General features: G+C 40.7%; 1 protein-coding gene across 4 annotated transcripts in view; it reads left to right on the top strand.

Annotated features, from left to right (window-relative positions):
* FGD5 (FYVE, RhoGEF and PH domain containing 5) overlaps positions 1–23,303 on the top strand; it is a 77,290-nt gene that overhangs the window by 11,835 nt on the left and 42,152 nt on the right. For all 4 annotated transcript variants that reach the window (XR_001523906.3, XM_015641022.1, XM_015641020.2 and 1 more), the window contains exons 3-5: positions 15,730–15,859; positions 17,090–17,148; positions 17,259–17,289. Coding sequence is in view for 3 of the 4 variants with exons in the window: in XM_015641022.1 (XP_015496508.1) it covers positions 15,730–15,859; positions 17,090–17,148; positions 17,259–17,289 (220 nt within the window). In the remaining variant the exon portion in view is untranslated. The remainder of the gene's footprint in view (positions 1–15,729; positions 15,860–17,089; positions 17,149–17,258; positions 17,290–23,303) is intronic.

Here is a 23,303-nt window from a genome sequence, read left to right as displayed (position 1 = left end):
GGCCCATTTATGAACTTCCTGTGGAAGCCAGCAGTTTCAAAGGGAGAGCCAATCCAAACTGGTTCAGGAAGTCTCAGGGTCAAGGCATGAACATAATTCTTCAGCCTGCTGCTTGTTGTGCATGTGGTTTTTGCCACTGCGGGTGAAATGAAGGCTAGGCTCCTGTACAGGCCCTTTAACAAGATAACCAGGGTGGAGGGGAAGAGCACCAGGCAGACATAATAACCGCTGAGATAGCTATTATTTGCTGTATTTGTCAGCATGTTTTGGACAAAGATGTTTTGGACAATGATGTCTGAAAAGCTTTAATGAAATGTAAATATGCATCCCATGCACATATACACTCAGTGGCATAACAGACTTGAAGAAATGGTGTATGGTCTAATTGTAAAGCAAAGCAAATTGTACAGTCGGGTGCCCCTATTTACACATGCATACATGATGTATGGACATAGAAGTTTTATTTGCTGCTCAAGTAGTTTGGACTAAAATGCCTCACACCGTGGATTTGATAGAATACCTATCAAACATACCTCTACCACTACCGCACAGGGATTAAAGTTTATTTGAACTGCAGCTTGCTCCTGTCCAGAGGTTTTTTTCAACTGTTTGAGAGCACAAGTGTGTTGGATTAAACCCTTGCAATACATGGTATTTGAGCCCATTAACTTCTTTTTTTGTGCATTCACCTGTAGAGCACTTGTGTTTAACATCTGGTGATACCTTATGGAATTGTTACACTGTTGATGAATAGCCATGTACAGCTCTTCTGTCACACTTCAAAGAACAGAATGTGAGTGTTATAAAGGATTATTATAAACCAGAAACCTTCCCTACTGTGTATAACTGCGGAACAGCGGGGCGGGAGGGGAGTTCACAGAAACTCTCTGATGAGAAGATTCACTGTTTAATTTTCTTGCTTAAAAGGACAGACATTTAAAGTGTCCTGCTATGCAGCTAGCAGGAGAATCCTAACAGCAATACCATGATTTTAACCAGCTCTGAGAAATACAGCTGTGGTATTGCATCAGATGGGCACAGAGAATGGCCGCTGAAAACTCCTGAAAAAATGCAGCTGAAGCAATTGGTGCAGCTAAAGCACCTGATTGTTTTTTATACATGTACAACCTGCCCCTTTCTATGACAATTAATTCAGGTGAACTGTGGCCTAAAGCATGAGGCTATAGTTGTTTCTGTCCCAAAAAAGAGCAAGTTAGGAGAAATCATTCTAGAGATAATCAAAATAGCCTCATATAAAAGAAGTAGTTGTGAAAGGAGAAGCAACACTAAATTCCCAGATATTTCTGTCGTTTTCTAGAAGACAGGGGCAGAAAAATGACACATAGTTTGTTAGCTGGTTTTGACCTGTACAACACTTGCCCATATGCTGACCTTATCAAGACTTCTCATCCTAATGAGCAGTCCACTTACCATAATTTTCTGTTTATGGTAAAACTCAAGGAGAATTTTGTCAAGAAGATAAAATCAACTTATGCTTTGTTTTTCTGCTTGTCCTAGCTAGAGCTCCTCAGTACAGGCATGGCTGTCAGAGGATATCCAAAGAAGATACACTTGTTCAACACAGTTCAAGCTGTCTTTTGTCTCATTGCTACGTATGGTAATAGCAATGTTGCTGACATTGCCCTGTATTTGTAATAGAAGCAAGCCATATCTATACTGAAGACAAATCTAGGCAAAGCAGGCTTTGAGCTACAGATTCAGCACAGATTTTAGATAGCTGTTTTGGGAAAGATTTTCCCATCCTTTCCTTTTCTTGCTTTCGCAGGCAAACAAATTCTAGCTGCCGATTCCACTCAGTTCCTCATTCTCTTCTTCTTAAATCCCTGCTCTGTGACTACACTAAGATAGCATGCATCCCTAGCATAAATGAGAACCTAAGAGACAGAATTTTGGTTTTTTAGGTCTAGCATTTCCCAGGGCAGGTGATATGTCAATGTTTGTTATGGAGGTAGGACAGAAGTGGTCTACTAATGGGGATTAGCTCCTTTAAAGACCTGTATAGGTCAATTGTATGGAATTTTGCTAACTTTCATTAAGCTGAAGAGAAACAAAGTGTTCATGAGCATTGTGAGAGGTTTTTTAAAGAAACTTTTTTTTTTTTTTAAATCACTTATAAAAATCTCTGTGTAGTTTTTCTTTATGTCAGTGTGAAATGTGCTGTGCTTTAGATCTTGTAGATAGGAGAAAGTCCCATGAAAATGCTGTCACAGAGGGAAGGAGGATCAGGGACTGAGCCTAGAAACAAGGGAAAGAGACATCACTTGTGAGCTGGTGAACAAGATGGAAAATCAAATCTCACAAACTTTCACCAGTTCTTGAATTTTGCAGCATAAACCTGAAAGAAAGCTTTGTAAGTTCATTGCAGAATAAGGGATCTTGGTACTATACTTGACTTCAGGCCATGCACAACCTATTGAAAATCTTGACGACAACAGCCACAGCCAGCTCTGACACGAGTCATGTTTTTATTTCTGTTTACTTGAGTCTGAATTGCAGCAGGGAATTGGAAGGTCATAGCAATTAATGCAGGACTTCAAGCTGCTTATAGACAGGGAGCAGAGATAACCCATTGCTGATGAGAGCTGGGCGCAAGGCATGCTCCTCCTTGCATTATCAGACGTTAGAGACAGAAAACCAAAATATTAGGTGCTCTTGGATGGCAGAGTTTTTCTAGGGAGCACCTCTGAGAAGTGTCTCTAGACAGTATCAGTAATGTCATATTAATACCAGAGAATGAAAGATTTTAATACATTTCCCACATGCAGGTATCACTTTTCCAGCAGCTCCATGACAGGTCTCCTGTTTCCTCATAGCTGTGGAGCTCTTTGTCTTGGTTCATGCTGGGGACGCAGATGTGTGGGGACAGTATAGGATGTGAGGAAGCCAGTGTGCTCCCCCAGCACAGCTTTGCATTGCACATCACCATCCTGCATACACAGTACAGCCTCAGAGGGCTGCCACTATGCAGACACAATGTACTGGATCTCACCCTGGCTTTGTTTATGAGAAATCACAGTCTCATATACCTCCCAGGAAGTGATCCAAAGACCTCAACAGATGTTGGCTTTATTAGCAGATGGACTCCGTTGTGATGGCTATTTTAGTGATCAAATTACAGTGCAGAAAAGAAGGAATGTGTGCACATCACCCTCTTCATGTCCTGAGAACTTTTATGCCTGGGTCGACTTCTCTGTCTTCACTGTTTTCATTGAATGAACCAGAAATACATTTCACTGGGGTTACACAAAGGGAGAGAGTCTGCTGTGTATTGCAGAATTATCGTGGATGATGATTATGGAGCACAGAAGTGATATTGGTGTGATTTAAGCATTCCTAGCACCACACAGAAAGAAAGCACATGCTGCAGACAGGGTGATAAAATGTTTGTAATGGTCAGGCCTTTTACTGTCAATAACATGACATATTATTGCATGCCTTGTTCTGTGCATGCTTTTTTCCTCTCTCACCTACACTAGGAGTCTTACTGAGAAGATTTATTAAAGGAGAAATTGAACATTAGAATGCTGTAGCCTTTCCAGAATCCACTGCTCCATGACACAGGGTATATCTCTAGATTAGATTTGTAACAAAAGCAACAGAATGCTATTGCATTTTAAATGCAAAGCCAGTCTAGTAGTTTATGGTTTATTGCGCCATCCAGCACAGATATTTATAGCGTACAACACATTTTTAATTATCCTACAAGAATTCTTTTACAGGACCCAAAGAGGGGCTAATGTAAAAACTCCCTCTATAAAACTGGTGTTCAGTAGCATACAAAAATTAATTTTATTTAAATAAACCAATTAGAGTTACTGGATGGAAGAACATATTTAAGAGGTGCTATTTGTTTTGCCAAGAAGCCTCCAAAAGAGCTTATAAAAGGATCCTTTCACTTGAGTAATTGGCTGGATGAATTAGATGCTATCCATCAAAGGTCTAGAGCAAACAGATTCATACCTGTCATTAGTGAGCACCTTTTGATGCTCTGATTCATGCTACACCAGCTTTGTCAGTATCAGAGGGATACTAAAACTTCTTTTTCTCAAAAGAAATACAGCTAGGTACTGATGAACTGAGACAAGGGATAGTTGCATATGTCTGCTCCACAGTCTCCATCCAGCTATTCTCAGCTGTCCCAAATTAAATACCTCTTCAGTCTGGTGGCAGTTTGTCCTTATGCCTTGAATAAATTTACTAAACTGGGCTATTAACCCACTGTATTCCCTGATGGGCCCTCTGGGCAGGTGGACCTCATCAAGAATAGCTAGTTCAGTGTTTCTGATGAAAGTTTCTTATCCTCTTACATTTCAGGTATCAGTCTGCATTCTTAGTTCTGAGAGTTGGCTAGAAGAACTCAGAAAAGACTCTTCCTTAGCACACATGTCTACAGAAGTAATGGACTGCATACAGTACAACACATCTTTGAAGTCAAATCTTCTGGTCCTAAAATAGAAAAAGGCAGTATGTGAGGTAAAACTGGGCACCTCAGAATCTTTCCTTCACACTTAATACTTTCACACTGCTAGGCTTAAAAAAATCCAGACAGTGGCAGTGAGATAAAACTGCATCACAATGAATACATCCAGGGTAAAGGGCTACTGTGAGAATGACATATATTAAGTTGTCTGGACAAGTAATTTATCTTGCCATTTGATTGCAGTTTTAAGAAAAAAACACTGCTTCAGTGGCTACAAGAGACATACAACATGCGTGCCTAATTGAAAAGTCTGAGAAAGAATACCTCAACAAAATAATACTTTATTCATTATATTTTTCTAATTGTTTCATTTGCAAGTAAAAAAAAAATAGATGTTGAAGTAAATTCTGAACTAAATAATATTTTTGATTTGCAGAATTAAGATGGTTTTGACTTTCCACCATTATTTGGGAGAGGAGCCAGAATTATTTAATAGATTAATCCCAGCCAAATATTACAAATCTATATAATTTTTAATCATTCCAAACCTGATTTTCCATCTTTAAAAAAACTCAGCCAAGCAAAAGTACAGCCAACTCTAATTTTAATCTGGGAAATTTACATGTCCTCTTAGAAGACAGAAGAGAGTACTTTGCTTCAGCCATACAGATTAGCAGTAAAGCTGTTTCTCTCCTTCTGGAAATACTCTGCTTTAACAACTGGGTGAATCTCTGAAATGCAAGAAAACTCAGTTCACTTGATCCTAGTTTCACTGCATTTTTCCCCTGGTTTGTCCCCAGATTTGGCTGTGTGGTGTTGACAAAGCAATTTATCCTGGTAGTACAGGGAAATAACAACTCACCTTCCATCTTAAGAGTCTTGCAGGGCAGCATGGTGTTCATTATGCTGAATTTACTGTGAGTTTTCCTATGGAAAGTGTGGAATAAGGAACTGGACAAAATGAAAAGAGAACGTAAAGACTCTTGTACCAAGTTTTAGTGACTAAATTACACTGCCAAAAATAAACAAAGTAACAATAATCAGGAGCATATGTCTAATCTCCAATCTATGGTATGTGCCATGTTAATAGACAATTTTGTTTTGTGAAATGCATCATCTTTTTCTAAGAGGATGCAGGACTCATAGTCAGAGCATTAGTAAACGTGTCATAGTAGGAAAAGTGACTATGTAAGTGGAATCTGCATGAGAAATGATACTATGCCAGATGTTAATTTGGGGTACATTTGTACCTCTGAGGATATGAACAGCAATTTGTGATTTGACTGCCTTGATGATTTATGCTAGAACCTGAACTTAGAATGAGCTGAATTTTTTTTTTCCAAAAGGGAAACACTCACACAATTGTATGTGAACCATACATCTGTTTTGACAGAGTTTAAAGGAACTCCTGTATGCTGTAGCCTAAGATACAGAAAACCTAGTCTCTGCTTCTTGCATGTCTGGTTTTCTAGATCACTTTGAGTGATGATTTTGAATCAGTCAGTGCTGGTAATTAGATTCTGAGTTTTGCACTACCCAGTGCCTAAAACACCAGCCACGGGGAGAAGGAAATGCCCACAGATTCAAAACCCAAAAATGGACATAATCCTGTTTTATTTCTAGAACATCTGAAATGATTTCAGTTTTCTGAGGTTCAACAATAAATTCCTACACCTCAGATGTTGCAGCAAAGAAAAACAATGGTCTCCTGGTCAAGTTGTGTACAAACTGAGCTAACACTCCATACTGCAGTAAACAGAGTTTTTCATTCTACATTCTGCACTCTTGGGCACTCTTCTGCCGCTGGATCTCATAGACTGATGTTGTTATTGCATTGAAGGGGATCTCTTATCGTCATACTTTACAAGTGTCATTTCCATTTTGGAAATGGCAGTTACAAACCAAGGATGTCCTACCGTTCCTAATACCAGTTTTGAAATTCCATGTTCTGCCCTTATTCCACTAAGTGTGTAACCAAATGTTATTCTACTTACGCATGGATGAAATTGAATTCAGTAATACTATAACAATGCTTAGAGATAATTCTTGTATTAGGACTCACTATTGTTCAAGGTGTTTGTAACTTCACCTCTAAGCAAGGTACTATTTGCAAGAAATTAGTATTTTGTCTATCATAGCAGATTCAGACTTTGTAAAGCATTGGTGTTGTGTTACTGCTACTTTTCCTAATTTTAGAAAAAAATATGCTTTTATTGAAAAGAAATCAAAAAAACCCCTGAAAACTGTCATTACCTGTATTGGAAATATTATTTTCTCTGTAATCTAAAAGGCTCTAGGAATGCTAATTTTACGACTTTTTCCCAATACAACTCTAAAAAGCTTTAAAAAAAGGCAATGTTCTCTACCATAAAAACCAGCGCCTCTGTGTTCCACCAGTTCTGATGTCTTTTGGATTCAGGTGCCGAGAATTCAGATTTCTGTTAATAAACAGATCACTAAAAAGTCTGTCTGCAGTAAATGATGATTGATTTAAGTTCAGTTTTGTGTTTGTGTTTCACTGACACAATCTGCAAGCTGGTGTCCTCCACTGAGTTTTCACTACTATTATCACTTACAATTATGTATAACTGAATTCTGAAAGGATTATAATGAGTTGCATCCATTTGCTACTGTGATAATCACATTTACCTAACTGACACCTAGTCACATCTCATCCAGGCTAGAGTTTAGAATCAACAGTGTAATCCTGGCTGTACTCTGAATTTTAGGACTATATGTGCAAAAGTACAGAGCAACTGCTGTGGTGTATGAACCTGGACACACTAAGGAAAAGGACTTGTACAAATATTCTAGTTCTGTGTAGCTCACTGTAGTCAATAAGCTCCTTGTGCAGCTATGCAACACATCTGGATCAGATTCTCACCTATATAATACTTTAAACCTGTTTATTATGCTTGTAAGATATCAGAACCATACACAAACACGGAACATCTCCAGGAGAGCCCTGTGTGTGACAAAAATGCCTTGGTTCTGCTTGGCTCCATTTGCAAAACTCCTACACCATGATTGATGCAGACCTTTTTCTGAGGTGTTTATCTGCAATGTTTTTATGATTTCTAATTCTTTGGGCAAGTAGTACAGCCTACATCTTTCATTATTGGTGTTCTTCACCAGTGTGTGCCTTTGTGCAGAAATCACTAACTTGACTGCCTGAAAGCCACTGACAACCTATAACTCAAGAACCCTCACCACCAGCAGAAACAGCAATACTAGCAAGCATGGCCGTTAAATAGGAAGAAGAATTTCACAGCACAGTACTTCTGTCACTGCCAAGCACTCAGGTCTTCATTACACCCATCTTTGCATTGCAAGGACTGAACACAGCAAAAGGTTATCACAGATGGGGAATGATAGGGTGATGGAGGTCAACAAGGCTGTGATTTAGCAAGGGAAAGAAGGAAAAGAGAAGCATAAAAAGAATCTTAAGGAAAACCTCTGCTGAGGCTGTTGGATATAAAAGCTCTGGGGTGCCTGTGACACTAATGATTTATTGGAAGTAAAAGCTCTGTGATGGCTGATGTGTGATGTAAATAATATGTTCAAAGGAGTCTCTAAAGGGTAGAGCTGCCTTTAATAATATATTATGTATTATTGGCTCCTCATCGTACCTTCCGGCACAGTGGGGTGCTGGGTGTGGTGCAGCTGAGCGTCAGCCCTTGCTAGTTCATTGCCAGGTCATCTCTGGAGGAGGAACTGTTCCCTGTTTATCGGAAATGCAGGACGAGGGCTGGAGGGCCAGGCTGAGCACAAGCTGAGGCCACCACAGCTCACTGCCTCTCCTTCATGCCTGGGAGAGCAGGAAGGGGGTATGCCACTTGTCTGAGGCTCAAGGACACTGTGTTTTGTTTTCAGGCATGTCCAGTTTTTACTGCTGTTTTGTTTCACCTAGTGTTTTAAAGCCACAGGACTGGGGAGGGTAATGGTGCTCACAGACAGCTGTGCACCACAAGGTATGTCACTGAGCCTGAAGTATGGATTGGCTACACAGGTGCCTCAAAGCAAAAGCCTCAAACCATCCATTCTAGCACGTCTGAAACATGGCCAGTGAAACCTCACTCTCAGGCTTTCTCTCATCCCTTCTCTACTGATAGTGCCCCAGGCTGGGCCAGAGGACATTCCCTAAGATGGAGCCCAAACACCTTTGCACTCCTCACTTCCTCCATTCCCTTCCAATACTAGACCTGCACCAGCACTGTTGTTCTGCGAGCATCTCCAGGAGCAGTGGTTTAAGCTGGGAGACTTTTGGACCTAAAGGTGTCTGGAAAACAGCAAAAGCCTTATGCACCTGACCAAAAATCCTCTTCCCCTCTTCTGTATTTTGCACCACAACAATGAAATTGAAATGCTTGTGGAACTCGAACCTTTCTGGCCTTAGCAGGGAAACAGTTTATGCCTCAGAGTGTGAAATGTGATTATTCCTGTGTTACCTTGCCATGACAGTCTGTGTATGTTATTAGCAGACATCACGTCTTTCTTGCCCTTTTCAGACTTCAGATACAGTATTTTCCTTGCTGATTTGCCATAGGGAACTGACTGGCTAAACACATGCCTTACTAATAGGCATTTTCTTTTATTGATTTAAAATGCATTTGGACTTTAATTTCCTTTAGTAATGAGCCTCCCTTTTGCAGAATTAATTAAGCCAATCATTTACAAATGGATACAGGGAAATAAATAATCAGTTTAATAAAACAGGGTACTTCAGCATTCCATTATATCTCCCAAATTACTATCACTACATTGAGTTCATACGATTTTAATTTTTTGCAATAAGAATGTCACTGTCTGAGAGTTTGAACTAGCAACCATTGGGCTTGGGACTTGAGATAGCGATACTGCATGAAGAAAAAAAGCTGGATTCAATCCTCTTGGCCCAACAATGGAGGGTTGGGCTCTTTGCAGATGTTGATTATTTTCCCTTCCCATTGCATAGCGTGAATTTTATATATGTGAGTTTTGCATAACCCAGCTGTGTCCAGGTGAGATTCTGGTCTTGCATCCAATACATTATAACTAGGTATGAGCTCAGATTCCTGTGACAGAGGAGTTAAAATGGGCACGGGGTGGAGTCTGTGGATGGGAAGGTTATGGCAGCAATTTAGTAGTCATTTGTAAATTTAGCATATGTGATCTGAGCTGATGTGTCAAGCTCATCACCACTCATCTGGTTTCAGAGAAGATATATTTGTAGAGGGTGTACTCTACAGAGAAAGAATAACTTTTTGTACCTTCTGAGGTAGTTCTTATAAGCTTGTTTTGCTGACTCAGGTCAAATAATTGCCAATGCAATCACTGTTACACACAGAAAAACATTTAGGGTCCTAACTGTCATTAATTTCAGAGCTTTGGTGGATCTATGTCTAAATGAACTCAATATCACAGCCATTCTCTCTTTTGCAAATATTTGAAATGATTGTCTTTTAGCAGTCTAGAAACATGGTTTTGCTAATGAATGGATGAAATATCCCAGACAAAAAGAAATTCTGTTACCACACAACAGGCAGAGCAGAAGTCAGTGCTTACCTCAGAGACCCAGGCAGTTCACTTTCTTCCCATTGCGACTATGTGTAAACATTGAATATGGTGAGCACTGTGTTGATAATTACTGACAAAAACACCTTTAATATACCAGTTCCACTATAGAAATGGGTCCAAGGACATGATTTCTAGTCTCTTCTACTGCTTCCTTCATCTTGTGGTGAAAGTTTTGGCCAAATACTTCCATGATCTTTACTTGCAGGCACTTTTGAAACAACAAGAAATTTCCAGAATATATATAGGGAGGCTCTTTGGCCTTCAGGTATATTGATGGTAATTAATTTGCATCATCCAATTTGCAGTTTGCAACAGGTGCAAAGAAAATAACTATTCTCTCTTTCTCTGTCCTGATATTGACTGGCGAGATAGAGTGAAAGATCGCAGGGAGGCAGCAAGGAGGTTATCCAGGCAGTCCAGGTGTCTGAGTGCTGAACAGATACCTGCTAACCGAATGATGTCACAATTGTTGAAACATCAGCACACCCTGGACACTGTTTTTGGAACTCATTAAGCAAGGTATCCTTTGCTGACCTCTTGAGTTTTATTAGCTGGGATCATCCTTTATGCAGTATATACCTCATGAAGACAAACTACTATTCATTTCAAATATGAACACAGCAGAATTTCCTTAACTGCTGAACTGCTGTACTTGTACATAACCTTCTTTAAACTGAAACACATTGAAACTTACTTCCAAAAGAAATCAATTTAGTCCAGGGAAAGTAATTCAGGTTGATTGGTGATGATGATTATTGATAAGCTACCCAGTCTCCTCCTCCAGAAACTGCATTTTGTAATATGGAAATACAGTTATAAAAGTCCCCTGTCCTGGGGCAGACACATGAGAATGATGGACATGCTCAGGAGCTGTGATGGGATAATCTGAATGTTCTTACTGGCCACATCACACTTGTTTTGATCTGAGATGGTTTCAGTCAGAGGAGTCTTCTGCTGACCTGCTCCCTACCATATGATTAACATGGAGACAATCTCTCCCTCTACTCTGTCCTCCTGATACTCCAGCTGGAGTACTGAATACAGGTCTGAAAAGAAAGACATGGACTTGTTAAAGTGGGTCCAGAGGAGGGAAAAAAAATGCTCGGAGGGCTGGAGCACCTCTGCTATAGAGACAGACTGAGAGAGCTCAGGTTGCTCAGCCTAGAGAAGAGAAGGTTTTGAGGAGATCTCATTGTGTCTTTCCCATACTTAAAGAGGGCTTTTAAAAAAAGAGTGAGAGTGTCTTTTTACATGGGCAGATAGTGATAGGAAAAGGGGGGATGGTTAATGGTGTTAAACTAAAGGAAGGGAGATTAGATTAGACATTAGGAAGAAATTCTTTACCTAGAGAGTGGTGGGTTGCCTGGGAAAACTGTGAATGTCCCGTCCTTGGAAGTGCTCAAGGCCAGGTTGGATGAGGCCCTGGTCAACCTGGTCTAGTGGAAGATGTCCCTGCCTGTGACAGGGGGATGGAACGAGATGATCTTTAAGGTTCTTTCCAATCTAAACTGTCCTATAATTCTGTTCTATGATTCTATGATCACTGTGGCACTGAAACTGCATGACATCTGAACCCTGCACAAATGCTTACTGCTTCAAGGAGATGCTGTATTGTTCTTGACTGACCAACAAATTTCTAGGACACTTTCACTGTCAGCTGCAGAATTGGTTGCAAGGAAGAAATATGCTGTAACTCTGTCCCAACAAACATGATGATACCTCATAGGCACTAGGGTGGATCTACTGCACTAGCATTTGAAGGGACACCCCCAGCATATTTCAACAGCCTAACCAGCTGTACTTCAGATGTACAAGGAGCTACTTGGTGGAAAGGATGAGTACTCCACAGGTATAAAGCATAGCTGAGTGGTACTCTTGCAGGAAAGAGGACTCCCGTTCTCCCCTCATAATTGCTCCTGGGGCATAGACCATGAAGCAGAAGGCAAGTGAGATTTATGAGCCTTTCTTTAGGATGCGTGACTTAATTCATTGAAAGCAAACTGCAAGCAATCTGATCATTTGTGATACAAAGGACTTACATCACCCCAGTGGAAGTCACAGGCCTTAAGTTTAGATTTTCACCAATTCAGGTTTTTTTTTTGGTTGGTTTTCTTTGTTTGTCTGTTTGGTTTTGTGGTTTTATTTTTTTTCATGGAGCTGGTGACTCTAAAGGAGGAAACAAGGCATCACTTGGGAGTGTGGCCAAGAGATGAACATACAGCCAAGTGCATTTGTTTTGTTTTGCAAACAAGAATACATGGTCTTCATAGGTCTTTATTATAATAACCTTGGCTGGGTACTTTTGCCACTGTTAAATCACCCACTTAAATCCTTATATCTCACTAATACTGACTGAATAATTTCTAAAAACCTTTAAAAACTGATGTGATCATTGCTGAGGAATGGGTCAGAATTTGCAAGGTCATTTGAAGGACAGATGTGAAAATAAAAGAATGGTATGTATCTCTTTTGGAACTGCACATTTAAGCAAAAGAAAATACAGTATTTGTCAATTTGTGATTCATGTTCTGTGAGCTCTCACACCTGTTGTGTATCTTCACAGTGCTCTCTCATGCACGCACCATCTATGTTCAAACTTCCCAACCTGTGCTCTGCAGGGTTCACAGGTAATAGAGACTTGTGTCTGGACTTTATTTACAAAGTGCTAGTATAAAGATTAGTTCAGCTTTCCTCTCTATGATTGCTTCACCTTCCCCTCAGTCACTGAGGTCACTTGAGGCCAAATGTAAGCATATTGTAGGGGCAGGATAACCAGAGAATCTGTAGGCCAGAACGCTTTTTTGGATGTAGCAATACATGTGCAGAGGCAAAAGTAACACATAACTAATAGGGTGCTTCCATACAGTTTCTTCCTACTCTGTACCTATTAGCATCTCTGCTAATAATTATAATGTAACTGGTGCTAACTAAAAAGACTTTTCCTGCACCATATCCTCCTGTATTTATTCAGTCAATGAAACATCAGACTGTCACAGAAGGCCCATTTCTCCCTTTGTTGTGATGGCTCACTCTTGGAATGATGACAGACAGTTGCTGAAGGAGCAGCAGATAATGTGCCAGCAATCTGTTCTCATCCAGCCAAATCATTGCTACAAGGAAGAGAATGAATTGGGGATTACCGTGTCTATCGAGATACTGCAAACTCTCGGACTATTTCTTCCCTTGTTCTTCACACCCACACTTTTATTTTCGACTTCCATTGCATTAAAGCTTATTGTTTCCAGTAAGCTCAGTTAGCAGTGCTTTTAATGAACTGAAGTATCACTTAGTCATTCCTGGCACAATTCAAGCCTTCGGAAGCTACGAGTGCTAGGAGATCACAGGAGCATAGACATAAAAGATGGATGATGAGATGTGAGTTCATTGAATTAAGCATGTGCAGGGTATCAGGAAAGGTGCACTGCCCAGGAGCTTCTGTGACAATACAGAGCAGTCTCAGAAGCAAAGACCAGAGCGATATTGGAGCCGTCACAGAAGAGGAGACTGGAGATGGTGGCACAAATACACCCATACGTATCCTGTGTCCAAATGAGATCCATAACATTTTGAGACTTCTCTTTAAATTCAACTTGGTGCTACTGGGATGCAGGTCCACTGCAAACAAAGCTTTGCAATAGTTTAGCAATATTGCAAGTTTTGGTACTGCATGAACCTTTAATAATGCCATTCATAATGATTACAAGACTAATATACTGAGGCATTCTTCCCAAGTTATAATGTGTTCTTATATTAACATAATGCAGTCATTTATCAGAGAGAGAGAAAAGGAAGGAATACCTTAATTTCATGTCTTCTGATACAATTACAAACTGCAGAAGGACTGTGTGAGTGAGGCCTGAGACTGGCTACCTTTTTAAGTCTCCTGAGCTATTCCTGTGTTTGCCTTGCTCTTGTTTCGAGGTCCCTTTGCTGTTGAAGCTGGACAGGTTTTCAAAATATGGTGATGTCACCTAAACTGAAAAACTGTAGATACTACTAATAATCCAGAGTAGACAATGGTGAGGAACAGTTTTATGGCTTGGCCCTTTGCCCAGCCAATGACAAGCGCACTGGGCAGCCTGTGAGGACTCCTGGACTCTGCATGTAAGGGAAAAGCTGGAGGCATAACAGAAAGGCTGACAGCCACATTTGCATGGGAGACACATAGCCCTGTTTTCAGCTTAGAAGTAAATGCACATATGTAGGGAGTTTCCTTTCTGAAAGGAAATAAAAATCTGGTCAGTGACCTTGGGAATCTCATCATTGTCCCCTCACTTACATTAGCTTGTCTTTGCCCAGCCTTCTATTACTCTAGTATTGGCTTTGAAGCCTTGTGTTTGTTCACGTCTGGGATCTCCAAATGGAAGATTAAAGAAAAATCAAGAGATGAAACAGATCCGTGGAAGGAAGTTAATGTTTCAGAGGAAATGAGATGTATAGAAATAATATAAACTGAGTTATCCAGGCCCACATTACAGCCTGACCTGGCTGGCCAACATGTCTGCTGGAAAACATGGAGAAGTCAAATTTTATTTCTCAAGACAGAAGACTTGCCCTGTTGGCTGAACACTGGAACCTTGCCCTGGAAATGTAAAAGGCTTGAGGCCACTGTGGTTTATAAGCTGTATATAAACTCCCAGAATGACACTAGTCAAAAAACCCAATCTGATCCTTGAATGTGAAAGCTCAGTAAAGTCAGGTAGGAATAGATGCGTGTTACAGCTGATATATACAGCTTGGTATACATCTTTTGCCAGTGCTGAATTAATGAGTTATGTGTTGCTATACCAAGAGCATATCAAAACTGGATGGCAGCAAAAGCTGATGCTAAAATGGTTGGTAAATTGAATGATGCTAATGGATAATTGGATGAAGTTCAGAGATTTTAGAATAATTAAATCATAGGTGGCACAACGTAGTAAGACACCAAAATCTTCACCTATTTAATAAAAAGTCAAAGTGAAGAAACAACTCAAATACAGCTTGTAAGTACACAGTAACAAAATCTGGAAGACTGCCACCAGTTCAGCAAAGGTTTAACAAGATCCAGCAACTGGAATTTGGAGCTAGGCATATAGAGTTCAGCTTTAGTCATACTCCGTGGAGGTTTTGAGATCACTGGCAATTTAATTGAAAATTAAAAAAAAATAAAAAATAAAATGCTGTGAAGCCACAGGCCTGTATTGCACTGGCCTGTGTTTCATACCAGGTCCAGTACTCTTACTGTACAGCTTTCTCTGGGTATCTGGAGCTGAAGTCATATTCCCTTGAAACAACTTGAGGATTCTGAAGCCTGAGTATCTTGTCGTTTAATTGATGTCATTGGTATTGCCATTATACTTTTCTCATCCCTTTGATGTTTTTCCAGAAAATTCATTGTCACAATATCTAACTTCCATTTTAAAATGTTAGTGTGATTTTATTGTATCTATTTTGAGCGGTTGTCTAGGGAAGAACAAAGCAGTTCTGGTTGCAACTAAGTATGAAGTTTTTACTCCAAACTGGGCCAGAACATTGGTATTTTGGGGAAGCTTGAACAAGTTCAGTTAACTTCCCATGGCTCCTTCAGCGTCTTCTGATTACCTAAATGGTTTTGAACCTAGCAGCTAAAAACAGCCCTGCTTGATAAATCTTGCTTTCCAAGTCCTGTGGTTCTGCAGGGATTCTATATGTCTGACCACAGTGAATCTGGGAATAGCACCATTGAGCTAGTCTGTTCTGTTTTTCTGCAGCGCCTACACTGAGCCCTACAAGGTGTGCCCAGTCTCCGTGACACCAATGGAAGTTGTCACATCAGATGAGGAACAAAAGAGTTCAGAAGATGATGAGAGCAGCCTTGGTGATCCCAGTCTTACCAACAAGGTAAAAAGAAAGCTAAAAATGGTTAACACATGAAACCTGGAGAGGGAAAAGTAATTTGCAGAAGAACCTGGGTTCTCAGCTCTCTCTGCTTTTTTGTCTGGTGCTCATTTCGAAATAGTAGAGCCATCAGTCCTTTACTCCCCCACTACACTAGGAATAATTTACCTCTACTGCACACAGCAAAGGCAAAAAATGTTGTCTGAAATTGAACAGCGGAGGCAACATAAACAGCAAGAAAGGCCCGACTTGAATGTCAGGAAAAATGTCTCACTCCAAAGCATTTGGTTGCAATCTTGAGGATTTAAAATTACAGTTGAGTCAAAAAAGACAGATGGAGAAGGTACTTGAGCTGCACACAAACAGGGAACAGTAAGCAGAGTCTCAAAGGTCTCAAAACAAGCAGGGCAGCTACTGACTCAACAGCAGCAGTACATAAGTATGTTTTTGCTGCTCCTTACACATTTCCACTGGGTGGGCTTGGTTTCCAGACTCCAGTAATCATTGTGTTTTGCAAACCTTTAACATATTAAAATATGCACTCATGTGCACATGCACAAAACTGAAAGGTGCTGGAGTAGGGAATTACAGATTTGTGTGCCTTGAGGAAGTCACTTGCACCTCAGAGTCATACAGTTTGCTTCTTCTGCAGTTATCTGTGTCTTCCAAGATGCCTACCAGTTAAACAGATGTCTCTGAGATTTCAAACAATGTTGTCTGGTGAAGTATTGAAGTAATTCTGGAGATATTTATAGTTATTTTGTTTAGACACTTTGTTTAGTATGCAATAAAGCCCTTTTCCCTATTTGCTTCCACAGGTCTCACTGACAGCAGTCAGAACAGTTTGGAATATGACCATTTAGATAAAGAACTCCCTTTTCCAAGTGCTATATCCTCAACAGCCATGAAGCTAGTCTGTTCAAAGTTAAGCAGTTTCTGCTTCTTTGACAAATTTTGGACCTGTAAAAATCCACAGAAAATTTCACTCCTCCTTCCATAGCAAAACATTTTTCAAACTCGCCATCTGTATTAGCAGCTATTATATTGTACTATATTACTAGTATTTGAATTTGGGAAATGGCCTGTTGTGGAAAGTCCAAGATGCCAGACACTGAACAACAAAGAATTAATGTCTGGTCACTATTTTTACTATAAATGGTTCAAATGGTATCTAACACTGCTTTACTTTGTAGACTGAGAAATCTCTTAATTGCTTCTGACTTCTGTTGACAGAAGGAAGGCCAGTCTAGAGCTTACCTCATTGCCCAGGAGCTAATGTCTTCAGAAAAAGTGTGAGTTTGTTTTTACAATGTACCAGTTGCTCTTCTAAAATTGAAGCTATGCAGTCCACCCTTCAGTATTCATTTGATGACAGTTAATAAAAGTTTGTCTTTCTCCCCAGATATGTGGAAATGCTCCAGTTGTTACATATGGTAAGTAAATAATTTTAATCACTGAAGCCTAGATACCCTTTTATTTAGCTGCAATTTAAAAGACAGAAAAGCACTGAAGGGATTTAAGTGAATTTGAGGAGGAATGGCTTACTGTGAATCATTCAAATCTATTATTTGTCATCTAGAGGGAAAAGCATTGACCAACAGTTGGGGTTTGTTGATGCTGAGACTGGTGTAAGATGCAGAATAAACCTAGTGCAGAGAAGGAAATGATGATAAACAGGGGTGAACATTCTCCCTTCAGAGTGAGACAGATGGGACTTGAGCTATGAAGCACCGGGATTTGGTTTCAATGGACTCACTCTGCTTCAGTTTAAGCTTCTTGTTTTCTGATAATGCAGTATTGGTAATTGCCAGTGTTCTTTGCGTATCCACACTGTGTCACAGTGTTTTGGTTTGAGACAACTTAAGAGGAGAATACTCTAACATGAGTTACCTCCCCATTGCTTTAACAAATCCCTTTCCACCAATAAGGAGAAAGGAACAGGAGTGGATATAAGTGAAAAAATACCAGTCTATAAAAAAAGAAACAGCAACAGGCAAAAAACAACAGTAATACTCACTAGTTACAAAGTTGCTGAGCTCTCACAAACTCCCAGGAGCAAAGATAAACTCCAAAGGGCAGAGTAACCCCTCCCCCAAGATGGCGGCCTCCGCTGCCCACAGCGGGTCTGAGACAAAGGGAAGATGGCGGACAAACCCCCAAGATGGCGGTCTCCGCAGACAACTGCCTGTGGGGAGACAAAGATGGCAGCAGCCCTTCCCCCTCTCATCTCTCCAGCAGCAGCAGCAGCAGCTCTGTTGACAAAGGTGGCCAGCACCCTCTGGCATCTGGAACTTGGTGAATCCACAGTGCCAACCTCTCCGCCTGTCCCTAGGCTGGCGGCATCCAATAAGCATCGGCACTGCAGCCCGCAAACCACTGATGCCTGTGCTGTGCTGCTCTCTTGGGTCCCTGTTCCAATGGGGTCTAGGGACAAAATGGACACTCAAACACACCAAAAACGACAGCTCAACCCTAAGCAGTTCTGGCCTTGCGCTGCAGGCAGGTGTTGCAAAATTCGCTCTGAGAGTTTTTGATTTTGAAATGCAGCCTCTCAGGCTACTGCTATTTCCACACAGAAGCAACTCCCTCCTAAGGCCAGAGGGAAACAAAATCAAACCAAAGCATAGCCTCTACCTGCATTGCCTCAGCTATCTTGCTCTGCAAGAACAAAAGGGAAAAGTGAAAGAGCTAACAGGCAAGAGAGTCTGCTTGGTCAACCTTAACTTGAAAAAGACGGGCACCGTCTGGTTCTGTTTCTGGCTCTGTCATGGGGTCTTAATGAGACAGTAACAATTCTGGCCTCAGATAAGTACAGAATACCAAAAGATTTTGGGTTACCCAGGACACACAGATAGTCATCATGGGGGAAAATACAGATTCTGGTGTCAGAAACTCATGAGAAAACACCCAGAAATAATCACTTTTAGTGCCTAATAGAGAATTCTTGCATGGCATAAACTGACTGGTGGCTTTGTCCTGGAATACTCTGTGTCACTTTAACAGATCTGCCTCTGCTTCCCTGGAGACTGGTACACAGATTAGGTGGCCTCGCTGTCAGTATCTTTCTTGGCTGTTAGTTGAAAGATAGTAAGAAATCATAGCCACCACACAAAGCATTCTCACTGCTGCTTAGAAAGAAATTTCCAGAGAAGGCAAGAAGTAGCCCCAGGTTGTCCTTGGAGGACACCCCAAACACTAGCAGTGGAACAGGAACTCTGATGGGGACAAAAGTCAGTACTTTTGTCAGTAAAATAATGGCTTTGTCAGTAAAAGTCATTTACTTTTTGAGGTCAGAACTCAAAGGATATTGTGACCATGTCACTGAATTGGGATGAGCTGTCAATTCCCTCAAGGCAGAAAGGTCTTGCAGAGAGACCTTTACCAATTAGAGAGATGGGTCATCATCATCAACCATATGAAGTTTAAGAAGGACAAGTGCCAGATTCTGTGCCTGCAACAGGGCAACCCTGACTGTATATATAGGGGAACAAGAGGCTGGAAAGCATCACTGTGGAAAGGCACCTGGAGGTCCTGCTGGCTGGTATGGATCTGTGCTAGCTGTGCCCTGGCACCCAGGAGGGCCAGCTGTGTCTGGGGGGGGGTGGGGGGCATTAAGCACAGCAGGACCTACTCTCCACAGATTGTCCTGCTTTGCTCTGCACTGACGTGGTCTCACCTCCTGTCCTAGGGGCAGTTTTGAGCACCACAGTATAAAAAAAGACATTAAGCTATTAGACAGTGCCCAAAGGAGGCCACAGGGGTGGGGACATGTTTGGAGGGGAAGCCCTGTGAGGAGTAGCTGAGGACACTTGGTTTGTTCAGCCTGGAGAAGAGGAGACTGAAGTCAGACCTCATTGAGATTTCCAATATCCTCTTGAGGGGCAGCTGAGGGGCGGGTCCAATCTCTTCACTCTCACGACTCAAGAGAATGGTTGGAGCAGAATTAGCAGAGGTTGACATTGGGGTTGGAGCAGAATTAGCAGAGGTTGACTTTGGGTATTAGAAAAGACTGTTGAGTACTGAAACAGGCTCCCTGGGGAAGTGGTCACAGCACTAAGCCCGTCTCAATCCAAGAAGCATTTGGACAATGCTCTTGGGCACAGTGTGGAATTGTTGGAGTGTCCTGTAAAGGGCCAGGAGTTGGACTTGATGATCCTGATTGGTCCCTTGCGACTCAGCATATTCTACGATTCTGTGATATTGCTGCCTGTTCATTGTGCCTCTCGAGCAATCTACCAAAGCAGCAGAATCAGATACTTTAAGGGACTTAGATGCTTAGCTAATTAATTTGCCGATACTTTGATAACTTGGTGATAACCTGCCTAGCCATTTTCCTCTTCTGTCCTGGCTTTCCTCTGATTTATGCACCACCAAACACATTATTTGACACCAGTGAGACATAGCGTAGTTATCTGCTGTTCCATGGGGAAGCCAGGGTACTTTCTTCATCTGTGGGATACATGGCTTCTGACCATTGAGAACACTCAAGGAACTCCTTATTGAAATTAATATTTTCAAAAGTATCAGAAAGAAAAAGTAAAGGAAAAGGCTTTGCCAGCTTCAAAGAAAAGAAATATCTATACAGGAAATGACCTTGCACAGAAAGTATTGGCCTCTCTGCACCTTCATTAAAATATTTTTCATCTATTTAATTTTCCTTTTCCAAATACATTTGTGCTTTGGTACATTACAGACAGCATGTAAAAGCAGACCTGAAGCAGAGCATGTATACAGTGGAGGAAGAGCATTAAGTGGAGGTGTTGAGGAGAGGCATTTCATTTGCATTATCTCCTGGTATTTTCCATATACCTCTATGAGATAAAAGTGGCTTACTAATGACAGTAAACTTTTCACTATATAGATCCTGACCTATATTTCAAATTTCCTGATCTATTTCAAATCTTGAAATGTACTTCAGTGCCTTTATCCACAAAATAAATGGCTGCACACCCTCATGGTTGCTATAGCACCATATTACTGTCAGGCTGCCTTGCCTATGCTGTTAGTGGGTCAGGAAAGAAATGCTTCAGGACTTTCCCCATCTCTTCCCTTTTCTGCTTCCTCTGGTAAATCCCTGTGTAGTGAAATTTGCTTCCCTGCCTGACTATCCCTCTGGAGTAAAGGGATCTTATGAATACTTTGCATGTTCTCATTATTTTCCTAGTTATGAAAATAACGAAGGAAGAGATAAAAAGGAAAAAAAAAGAGAAGTTAATATGTCAAATGAAAGTAAGAAATGGGCATAAAGTAAACCCTTGAATGAATGTATTGGTGGGCAAAGTTAAGCCACTTATAGGTTGTGAAATGTCAGGACAACTGTAACTATGCATTGTGACATTCTCTGTCTCAATTCCCTGGGATAGAAAGTTTGATGAAATCTCATCAGTTTTAGAACTGAGAGGAGCCATCAGACAGATGAGCGATCACCAACCGTATGAAGTTTAAGAAGGGCAAAATCACAATTTTGATTAATTATTTCCTTATACGGTGGAAAAGCTCTTATTTGTCTTGACCCATACACTACTTTAGGGGTTACAGGAGGCTTTTCTTTAGCAGAGCCAACAAGCAAGTTGCTCAGATAAGATTTAATTGTTTGTATGAGTTGGCTTTCTAACTAGTGAGGATGCATGAATAGAGCCAGTGTCAGAGAATGAGGGAGAAGATAGAAACAGGCAGTCTGTTTTCACACTCGTCTGCTAGTTCAGGCACTCTTGTATTTAGAAGAGGTCAAAAATCTTTGTGGAAACTGGCTCAGAGGGTGTATTTCTGTGTTTCATTGCCTGCCTGTCACCCTGGCATACCCCATCTCTACTGCAGTACTCTGACATCTGTATACCTACCTACTGCAGTGGCATTCAGAAATAATCTGCAGGTTTCTCCATTGTAAACACGTTCAATCTAGAAAACACTGTCACTTTTTTAATCCCAACTGATGTTGGATCTTTATATTCACCTGTTGCCCAGTGTATTGTTCAGAATATCTAGAGAAGCCATTACCAATTTTATAACATGTAAGTCCCTTAGAACGTGGGGGTAATATTGCCTATCCAAGGCAATTTTCAATACTGCCATAACACTAGAAGATACAATAATCTAATTGCTCTTTTTTCCATATTTGAATAGTTTAAGGAATAGTCACATCAGCAAAAAATCATGCTTTCCTGTGCACCTGCTGTTGACACAAGTTCCACTGCCAGATTTCAGAGGCAATCACAAGTGACCACAGTCACCAAATTTCTTTCAAGGTACAACACACTGTTCACGGCAAGTTAGGACCAAAGGCTTCCTTGACAATGTTCCTCAACCCAGGCATACATTTCTGTTTCCCACCACCTTCTCAAGAAATCAATTTCTAAATGCCTATGATCAAGACTCAAGTTTCATTTTCTCATGTAAATCAACATATTCGTAAGGAAGGCAAAGAAATAAACCACACCCTAGCTGCTTTCAGAAAGGAAAAAAAAGGTTTTTCTTAAGCCTGCAGCAGGAGCAATTTCCCATCTCATTTGCAGGCTTGGCTAGTGCTGCTGTTCATTCAGCGTAACAGAATCTGTTTGGCCTTTCAGTGGAGACTTTAATAAACTGATTGATTGCCAAAATGATGACATTTCCATACACCCACTCTGCTATTGAACTGAAAGACTGGAAACATTGTGTTAGCTCACAAACTTGGTATCAGTTGGTGTGGTAGTAGAGATAATAATCTAAAAGATTAGCTGTTACTTGCCTTACTCAAAGCTAATGCAGTTCTCTGGAGAAGGGAGTTAAGAACTCATTCTGGTCAGATGGAACTGGCAGGGCCTTTTAGACAAGTTCATGACTTCTTGGTACTCACAGTTTTTCCGAAGTTAATTAGTCTTTGAGTTTCCTTCAGGATAATTTAATCTTCAAGCTTTGTCATTCTGTTTTCTATTATGCTTCCCCAGCAATGCAGGCTGCACATAACATCCTTTTCTTAGTGCTTGCTCCTGAACAAAATCCTGCAGGTGGCTTTCTCTGCATAAAATTTCATGCATCACCAAGAAAGTTTATTTGCTTCCCTTCAGCTGGTCTGTTTGAAATGCCTATACAAGATGTACACAAATCAAACTTAGTGTCACTCAGACTCCTTCAGGATCCTACTCTGTATGGGATCAAGCATTTGCTTGACAGTGTATCATGGTCATGTTTCTTTCGCCTTTCATTTTTGTTAGTGGACCATGTTCATTTTTATTTTGCCTTTGGCTTACATAAAATTACTTCTTTGTGTGCACATAAACCCCTTTGAAGTAGTTATTACTTCCTTCCAAGATATTTACTGAATTAAGAACAGCTCTACACTGAAAAGACATCAGCCCAAATACCTCCTTTTAAAAAGAAAATTGATCCTGTTTCCTGGTTTGCATTTTCCTCATAACAAGAGACCACAATTGTTAGAAACAAAGAGACACAGATTTATGCTTCCTAA

Source organism: Parus major, chromosome 12 (genome assembly GCF_001522545.3).
Source record: "Parus major isolate Abel chromosome 12, Parus_major1.1, whole genome shotgun sequence".
Lineage (NCBI taxonomy): Eukaryota > Metazoa > Chordata > Aves > Passeriformes > Paridae > Parus > Parus major.
The sequence above is the reverse complement of the archived record's forward strand: the minus strand, read 5'-3'. Positions and strand labels throughout refer to the sequence as shown.